General features: G+C 45.6%; 1 protein-coding gene across 2 annotated transcripts in view; it reads right to left on the reverse strand.

Annotated features, from left to right (window-relative positions):
• SPOCK1 (SPARC (osteonectin), cwcv and kazal like domains proteoglycan 1) overlaps window positions 1–4408 on the reverse strand; it is a 476662-nt gene extending 472254 nt beyond the window's left edge. For both annotated transcript variants that reach the window (XM_030573318.1, XM_030573317.1), the window contains exons 1-2: window positions 4321–4408; window positions 3748–3915 (exon numbers count right to left, since the gene is read on the reverse strand). In XM_030573318.1, the coding sequence (XP_030429178.1) occupies window positions 3748–3915 (168 nt within the window). In that variant the 5' untranslated portion in view covers window positions 4321–4408. The remainder of the gene's footprint in view (window positions 1–3747; window positions 3916–4320) is intronic.
• Window positions 4409–9874: the final 5466 nt, after the last annotated feature.

The following is a 9874-nucleotide window of genomic DNA, read 5'->3' on the forward strand; positions in this document are numbered from 1 at the left end:
TAAGGCAAGTCAACTAAAACCATGAAGTCAATGCACATAATTTAAAGCACATTAACCCCCATGTGGCTACTCTAATTCAGGGGTAAAGTAGTCATAGTTCATTGTAACTTAATTCTCACTATGAGCTTTCTACACAAAAAGATTCATCAATTGATCTGTGGGGAACACTGCCTTGAAATTGTAGGTAGTGTGGAACCACACTAGTTTTGCTACGTTTAAGCAGGTTCTCTCATGAAGGATTTGGCCTTGAATAAATATATAAAGTATGTGCGGTGTGCAGTTATTGCAGAATCCATAACTTTAAATTTCCTGACGTGTGTGTGTGTAAGATCTCACACAACATTCATGAGTATATTTTTAGTAAAATAAAGCTATCAGGAGCACAACTCCACACTACCATGAGAAGGCAAGAAGGTTTTTATTATTTCAAACATTGGCAAAACATGTGCAACTCTATTAGAAGAAGCAGCAAAGAGTCCTGTGGCACTAACAGACGTTTTGGAGCATAAGCTTTCGTGGGTGAATATCCACTTTGTCGGATGCTTTTACAGATCCAGACTAACACGGCTAGCCCTCTGATACTTGACCCCATTAGAAGAGTAAGAGTCTTTGTGCCCTACCCACTGGTAAGTCACATAAGCAGCATCAGGTTGATCATAAAATCCTGGAAACGTAGGACTGGAAGGAACCTTGATAGGTCATCTAGTCCAGTACCCTGCACTAAGTATTATCTAGACCATCCCTGACAAGTGTTTGTCTAACATGTTCTTAAAAACCTACAATGACAGATTCCACAACCTCCCTAGATAATTTGTTCCAGTGCATAACTACCCTTACTGTTAGGAATTTTTTCCTAATGTCTAGTCTAAATCTCCCTTGCTGCAATTTAAGACCACTATTTCTTGTTCTATCCTGGGTGGCTAAGGAGAACAAATTTATCACCCTCCTCTTTATAAAAGAACATTTTATACACTTGAAGGTTGTTATGTACCCCTCAGTTTTCTCTTCTCCAGACTAAGCAAACCCTTCCCCCACACAGTCCAATCTTTCCTCATGGGTCACGTTTTCTAGACAATCATTTTTGCTGCTCTCCTCTGGACTTTCTCCAGTTTGTCCACATCTTTCCTGAAGTGTGGTGCCCAGAACTGGACTCACTATTACAGCTGAGACCTTGTCAGTGCTGAGTAGACTGGAAAAAATATTCCTTGTGTCTTGCTCACAATACTCTTGGTAGTACATTCCAGATGTTAGCTCTTTGGGTTTTTGTGTTGGAACAATATTACACTGTTGACTCACATTTAGTTTGTGATGCACTATAACCCCAGATTCTTTTCTGCAGTACGCCTTTCTAGGCAGTCATTTCCCATTTTCTATTTATTCAATTGATTATTCTTTCATAAGTAGTACTTTGGATTCGTCCTTATTGAATTTCATCCTATTTAATTGAGATCATTTCTCCAGTCTGTCAAGATCATTTTGAATTTTAATTCTTTCTTCAAAGCACATGCAGCCCATCTCAGCTTGGTATCATCTACAAACTGTATAAGTGTACTCACCATGCCATTATTGGAATCATTTAGCATTATGTGTGACTTCGTTATTGTTGATTAGCCAGTTCAGATTTCACATGTGTATAAACAAAACTATTTAAATAATTTAAGCAGAAAGCTATTTGAGCAATCCCTTCAATAAGTTCCTTTGCTTATGTTTAGATATAGAGGTGTGCAAAAGTTTCTCTCTAAGAATGTTTCTTTTTCTCCTAGAATATAGCTCTGGCAACAAACAGGAAAAAAATTTTCAAGAAAATTCTCTCTTCAAAACTTTTGAGTGCTTTTTGGTCAAAAAAAATCAAAATTATATTTTGGTTTTTGACAACTGAAAATTTGAACTTTAAAGCTTTTGGTTGTAAAAACTAAAATTATTTTTGGTTTTGTGACAAACCCCCTGCCCCCAAAAAAGATTTTCAAACAAAAATGTTGATAACTGCGATCAAAGGTTATCTTCACTGAAATTTTTAAAAAGGGGAAAAAAATAATTTCCCAGACAACTCCATTCGGAAAACTAAAGAAAACACAACCAGGTGATTAAACTTTCTTCCAGCCTTTCAGCTGGAAGAAGAATGATACGTTTCAGGTTAAGAGTAATTTTTGGAAGGGCTCAGAATGAAAGCAAAGGGACTCAACTGTAGGAAGATGTTGGGAAACACTTATTAAAATTCTGCCCCCAAATTAAAGGAAGAGTTGTATTGATTGATTAGCCTTTAATAGTTTTCACCCTCTCTCTGAATACTGCAGAAATTATTGGGTTAAACCTCATCATCTCTGTTATGAGGGAAGCCAGACTAGAGGATCACAATTGTCCCTCCTAACCTAAATATCTGTGACTCCATAATATATATATTTATTTGTAGGAATCGTTTGTTAAAATAGTAGCTGCTGCACATGTAGTGCATATGTACAGTTTTTCCTAAGTTTCATCAACAGAAAATAACTTCAGACTCAACAGAAGGACCTTATAACAAGAGGTCATGGACCTATTTCCTGACATTAATTTCTACCAACTTTAAGGCAACACTCTAGCATACTGAGCTCCTTATGATAGCAAGAGCCTAGGCAGTCATTGGTAACTCCATGAAGGAAGTCTAAAGTTTAAATGTAAAAGATAGATAAACAAAAAAGCAACCTGCCTACCCAAAACAAAAGGATAGCAATCCACAACCACAATTAAGATTTAGTCTATAAAAACCAGACAATTAGGTGCTATTTTAATTATTGCATCTTGCCCCACTCTTTGCAAGGCCTAACACAATGTCAAGGATGCAAAGCATAAAATATACTGTTTTTAATATAACATATACTGCCAGTCTTTCCTTACAATGTTCTTTCCATGTAGCCGCCAGCTGGCTACACTCCCTTCTTTCATTGCCCATTTATAGAAACAGACTGCAGACATATGCAATAAGGAATATTTAACAACGTTGTGTTTGCTAATCATCAGCATTAGTAGTCATGTGCCCCCATTCAGTCTTGAATAGACTCAAGCTGGTCTCTCAATATTCCTCTCAAGCATTAGTCTATAAGACCAAAAGGAGCACCAGGAAATAAATTTCACCTCCTATTGCATTGCCTCACTGTACCCCTTTGCATGGAAACTATAGGAATTCAAGACTTGTTCCTTTCTGCAGCATAATACACTGAAACAAACAGTGCAAAGTGGCTATATTCCATTGCACAGACACATACTGGAAGCTCTTTAAGTTATTTCATGCTGCTTTTTGTTACAAGAAAATTTTCTCAGAAAATTGCTTCCTTAATCCAACCATTTCCATGAGCAGAACTGATCATACAATTGCCAGATTTATTTTTCTACCACCTATGCAAGAGAAAAGGTTTTAGGGTTTACTACCTTGTGTCTGGAATCAATACATTTTTCAATTTCATCGTTTCGCAGTCACTGATCTCTTAATCAGCAGGCAGAGAAACTTCTCAAAGTTACTCCCCGACAGAATATTCAAGATCACACTCTTATATGTTGGCTGACATCTAACTCAAAATGCTATTGATCATTTGGGTGTTATTAGCCCAGGGCTTCTGCTTTTAAAACATCTTACTCTGGACAACACTAAAGCTCAAACAGCAGCAACCGGTGGCACCAAGTACACCTCTCTCTCTCCCCTACCCACTGCCACTAAAAGACAGGAGAAATACACTGAAAAGCAGGCGCCTTGCTAAAGAAAGAAGTACTTACATCCCTGAATTTGTTCCAGTATTTATCTCTCTCATATTGCGAAACGGTGCTCAGCCACTTGTCGTTGTCCAAGAAATTGCCATTGCTGTGGTGACTGGGGAGGGTTTCTGGATGCCTGCCTTCCACTTGCAGAAAACACCAAGCAACAATTACCGCTATCCTAGTCATCTGCAAAGAGAGGAGCAGCAGAGCGAGCAGAGCTGGGGGGTGAGCGGCAGCCAGGTCTGGGGGGCGCAATGGAGGGGGGGTTGCCTCTGCCACAGCAGCGCTGCCCGGGGAAGCCTTTGCACTGTCTGGATGGGGAGGTGGCTGGGAGCCGGCAGAGCCTCCAACCAGCCCCCCAACACCACCCCGGCCCCGAGACCGAGCGGCAAGCGGCCCGGCCCGGCAGGGGCGGACTGGCGTTGCCCGCGGGGAGGGGGAGAAGTTGCCTTTCCTTGCAGCCCTCCCCCAACTTCGGGGCGCAGAAGCCCCAGCGAACCCCCCAGCGCAGCGCAGCGCAGCCCCCCCGTCCGGGGACAGGAGCCAGCCCGCGGGCAGGGGGGGCGCGGCGCGAAGTTTGCAGGCACTTACCCTGGGGCCAGCCGGGGCGCGGGGCGTGCAGCCGCTGCCGCCGCTCGTTCCCTGCCTGTGGGTCGGAGACGCGGCGAGCCCCGATACGGCTTCGCCCCGCCGCTTTGTGCGCCTGTCTGGAGGTGCGCGCTGCGCTGCCCGCGGGCGGGCAGGCGGGCGGGCGGCCAAGCGGCGAGATCTGGCGCCATCTGCCGGCCGAGCGCGGCCGCCGATGCTGCTGCAGAGGCAGCGAGAGCAGCTCGGGGGCTGGGGGGACAGCTCCTTTCTGAGCCCCAGCAGCACCCTAACTCTGTCGGGCTCCGGGGCGGGAAAGGGGACAAGAGGGAGCCCCACCACACCCACTTTGCCAGCTGCCAAATCCCTCTGCTCCCAGCCCCGCACGCCTGGGGACCCCCTGCCCTAAAAAGGGGGGAGGACGCAGCCCCACGTGTCATGGTGACCAACATTGTAACAAGGGGCTCCCACAATCCCCCCCTCCCGCCCCCCTTGGCTTGCAGCACAGCCAGGGCAGGGGAAGAGCACCCGAGCCCTGGGAAGAGGTGGGTTCCCTTTGCACTCAGGCAGGAGGCAGAAATTTGGGCAAACAAGATTATAGCCACTTCCCTTCGTGGGTGTTTTCAGACCCTGCTCCTTGGAAAAATCCACGGAGCCTATTGATCGTGTCAGACAGCGCTAGGGCTGCACTGTAAGGTCAGGGTGCCTGGATGGAGGAAAGGACCGAGGCGCCTTTCAGAACTCCTAGGACCTTTGGGGTATCCTGAGCAGGATTTTTTTCTTTCATGAAACACGTGACATTTGCTAGAGGCTGGTGCCTCCCAAAGCCATAAAATTGCTCCTCAGAAAAACCTTCATGAGGCCCAAGCACACTGCCAAACCCATCTCTGGCAGGCTGGATTGGCATTGTGCAGGGAGAAGGTGACTTCAGCAGAGGCATGGAAATCATATTGACCTTCCCTTAATGGCAGAGTTTTGGCAAAGGACTCCCTGCCCACCCTCATGCTCCTTCCTACTGAGAAACTCCTGTGTGGGATCCCAACATCAAAGAGGGGAGAAGAGATCCTTCTTGGAAAATGCACATCCTCAAAAAGGAGAAAAAGACACCATCCATATACCCAAGGAGAGGAAAAAGACTTGAGGGGGAATAAGTCCTGGCCAGTGAGTTTAGGTGAGAAGAGACGCCATCACTCAAGGGAAAGAAAGTAACTACTGCCCTCATCCTGAAGAGATTCCTCTTGTAGGCTGAGATGGAGGATAAGATTTCCATGCCAAGAAGGGGTAGGAGAAGACACTCTTCATTTACATAATGAAAGAGATCACTGTCTGGAGTCCCTGTGTGAGTAGAGGAGAAACCGTCGCAAGAGTCCCCACCCCTGAACAGGGGAGCAGGGATGCTGATCAGAGGCTCTGTTTCTCAACAGGAAAAAAATCACTGCCCACATACCCCAGGAGAAAGGAGACTGAGGGTAATCTGGAGACCCTGTTCTCTTAGTAGTACAGGGGTGAAAAGGCCCCAAAACTTCCATCCTTGAATGGGGGTGGAGTGGAGAGAGGAGAGTGGAGAGTCATTGTGGACTTCCTTGCCCACACCAAAAAAGACAGCCCATCACCCACATCCCTCAGGCTAGAGGAGAGGAGAAGTCATTCCCCTTTAATTAATATGATGTCCCTGAGCAACAGCCTTTTCTTTCACCGACCATCCATCCTGAATCCAGCTGTGAGCCCAGTTCCTTGTGATTGTTCCAGTGGTTTTGCTTCACACAGTGCATTGTGATTGCCTTCCTCTCTTCCCTGGACTACTGTTTGACTGAGTCATCCATTAGTGGTTTCCTATATAGCTCTGGAGAGGGTCAGGTTTGCAAGCTCTTTAGTGCTGTACCCGTGCATTGAAATCAGTACAACGTTAAGGCGTTGTTCCTAGCTTTGTTGATTAAAATACAGCCCTTAAAAGCTGTAAAAGCACAATACAAACCTTTGAAAGACGTAGGAACAATGAGGGTTAATTTCTTACTGCGGAGAAAAGTGCATGCCGGTATAAGACCACAGATTGTATTCTCCCCTTGATGCACATTCAAGTTAATAGCAGTTACGTCCCTGCCACAGGACAAAATATATTCCAACAAAAGCCAATAAAGAGGGGAAGCCAAACCAAAACTTTGCAGGATCTGGATCTAAATCCAGATCAAAGCACCACACATCACCCTAACCTCTCTATTGAACGGTACCCCCTTTCCCACCACTGGCCAAGACCAGGGCTCCTCTTTCTTTTTACAATGTTCAGACCTGCGTCTCTTCCATCTACAACTGTAAATACCTTCAAATCCCCTTTGTTAGCTGTCTCAGAACCAGTTGTCTCAGAGCACCTGGTTAGACTCTTGATGTAGAGTGCTCTCTGAAAAAGTAGAAGACTTTTTCTTCAGCTCTTTCTTGAGGAGGCTAGTGTCAAAACTAAGTCTTCCCCATGCGGTTTCTTGCTGCTATGCCCAGATACAGAGCCATCCCTTGGGTATGGTGAATTAGGTGACCGCTCCGGGCCCCGTGCTTTGGGGGACCACACGCATCAGTCTGCATGTGTCGTGCGGGGGATGCTAGGCCAGCCTGGGGGGGTGGGGTTAGGAGTTCGGGGGACCAGGCCTGCCCGGGAGGTTAGTGGTGGGCCTGGCGCCAGCACTGGTGTCCCCTCCCCACAACAGATTTCACCTATATAAAAAATGTTAAGAGGGTCCCATACAGGCCGATTTGTCCCAGGCCCTGCATGCCCCAGGGACGGCCCTGCCCAGACACCCCCCAGATAGGCTATTACTCTCAATGAGAGGTACTGGTTTATGTAACTTTTCCTCTCAGGAGGGTAAATGTAAACCTTCTCCCTTTCTATTTAGATCAACAGAGCACTACATAGTTTATTCTGCATAGGCCTTTCTCACAATTCCATCTGCTCTGTATGGACATGAAAGATCCTGAACCATTTTTCATAAGATTAAGGGATCCCCCCATTGTCTTTAACCAAATACTAATTTCTTTCAGTGATATGTGGAGTCCTATGTTCCAGCCGGCTGGTGCCTTCCAACCCAGAGATACCCCAGTGGTGTCATACATGTACAACATCATTTGTTAACTATGTGGGGAATTTTCAGATGAAAGCTGCAACTCCAATGTATATTATTATATATGCTAGTTTTTACTTGCTGTCTCTTTTTTGATATAATTCAGATTTGCATCATGCTTCATTTCAACTGTTTCTTCAGCAGCAGGGTGAGATTTTCAAAAGCACTATCATCACTGGCCTAGCTTTGCTCCCAGTGAAATCAGTGATAATTTACCACTGGCTTTAGGGGGAGAAGAGTTATGCCAGTGATGAACTATTTTAAATATCCTACTTGAGAGGCATGCAGGGTCGGTGCAACCATTTAGGCAGACTAGGCGGTTGCCTAGGGCGCCGAGATTGGGGGGTGCCAAAAAGCACCCCCAATTTATTTTTAAATGGTTGAGCAGGCGCTGCTGCTTGGACAGAGAGGGAGTCTGAGCTGCCGGCAGTAGCCGGCAGCTCAGGGTGTCCCCTGGGTCAGGGCGCCCCCTGAGTCAGGGCGCCACCGCAGCAGCCAGCAGTCCAGGGTGTCCCCTGGGTCAGAGCACCGCCGGAGAGGGCGGCAGGCAGCTCCGGTGGAGCTGCCACAGTGGTGCCTGCGGACAGTCGTCTGCTCGTGCGGCTCCGCTGGACCACCCACAGGCACCACTGTGGCAGCTCCACCGGAGCCGCGGGACCAGCGCGCGGAGTGGCGAAATTGCCGTCCACCTAGGGTTCTCAAAACCCTAGCGCCGGTCCTGGAGGCATGCAATGCATTTGTCAATGGCATAGTATGCCAAACTCAATCTGGCTATTAATCCTTCACTAACTTCAATATAGTTTAATTACTTTGGTCTGCCTTTGGTCCAATAATCTACTGGCCAGAGGTCCCAATGATCTAAGTAACTTAAGCAAAGTATGTAAATCAAGTAGCATAGGTGACAGAAATGTGTTTCTTCATTTATCCAAATACTGCATAATCCCATATTCAAAACATCGTTAATCTCTTGATCCTGCAAAACATAGACTCTATGTTTAATCTTGATAGTAATCCGTATAATTCAGCAGCTGCAACACATCACCTCCATCTCCTTCATCATTCATGGCAACAATTGAAACACCTTGTCTGCTGGTTTTTATTACAAGACACTACTGTAATAGCTCCTAATTCTGTTGCAGGGATAACTTGACTATGTAGCATTAGGATATGTACAATGTCTTGTTAGGAGTTAGATGTTTCTAATTCGACATTGGTTCTTCATCCTGTGCTTATTTTGATCATTGATGGTATCATGTAAATTATCTCTTCTGTCTATGAGTCTATGCTCTTCATTCCCTGATTTCATTGTTTAAATCATTTGATTTAGAATCGAAGTAATTAGGTCATAGGCATCCCATGCTAGTAGCCTCGAACTCGTTGTTCATGTACAGTCCTGGAACTGGCGTCTTCTGAGCTGAAGGGTGTTTCCTGCTGAAAAACCAAAGGGCCAGATCCTCAAGCCATCCTAAATTCCCTGTGTGGATGGGGGAAGTAAAGCTGCCCCACTAGGACAACTGGAGATCCCCAGGTCAGAGAGAGCCTTCAGTAGCACAAAGCTAATGTGCACTCCCAACCTCCATTTATAGATGTTATTCTGAGTGATCAGGGCCATGGCTGGAGCATGCTGCATTCTTCCCTGGGCCATCGGAATGGTGGACTGGTCCAGCCGATGTGAGTCAGAGCCATCTTTGCTTCCCCCTCTTCACTTGCAGGGAACATGAGCTCATTACAAGTTAGAGGACTGAGCTCTGAGTTCCCATTTAAAAGACACTGTACCTTCCTATGGGACAGGTGCTCCAGGATTATAGCTGTTGTCCAGGAAAGTCATAGCACACCATCATACGGATAGCTAGAAAGAGAAGATTGCCAGCATGCCCTGTGGGATTGGAACAGGACCAACACTTAAGAAGCACTGACTTAGGAATTCACATCCTGCTTTTCTCCCTGATATATTTGTGATCTCTCCTTCCACATAAATTGCTGGATCTAGCTGTCACAGTGTATTGGGGGCATTAATTGCCTGTAGCTGGATCAGCCCCTGGTACTCTATATAAATTTCTGCAAAAGACAAGCAACTGCAGTCTTTTTTCCAGGCAGAGGGACAGTATTAACCATCTTCCTTTTCAACCTCCGAGTGATCACTTGTAGTTGTTGAGGTAATAGCAATAGGGTATTTCGGACTTGGACTGATATTTTTCCCTTTCTGGGCTATAAACTTCCTCTTTTTTTAACCTTCCTGCAATACTGAGTGACCCTCAGTATCTCTGTAATAATTAATGTTCAAAATACAGTGAGCATAAAGTGCATTTCTGCACCAAGCTAATCCCCTCACTGGAGATATGACAGTTCTTATATTTTAATGATTAAAAAAAAAATCTAGTAAAAAAAAGTAAGAGTCTATGCCACTGCATATACAATCCCTTTGTCTCCCACACAGCACTGTGTGTTTAATA

The sequence above is a fragment of the Gopherus evgoodei genome, chromosome 8 (assembly GCF_007399415.2).
Source record: "Gopherus evgoodei ecotype Sinaloan lineage chromosome 8, rGopEvg1_v1.p, whole genome shotgun sequence".
NCBI classification, from domain to species: domain Eukaryota; kingdom Metazoa; phylum Chordata; order Testudines; family Testudinidae; genus Gopherus; species Gopherus evgoodei.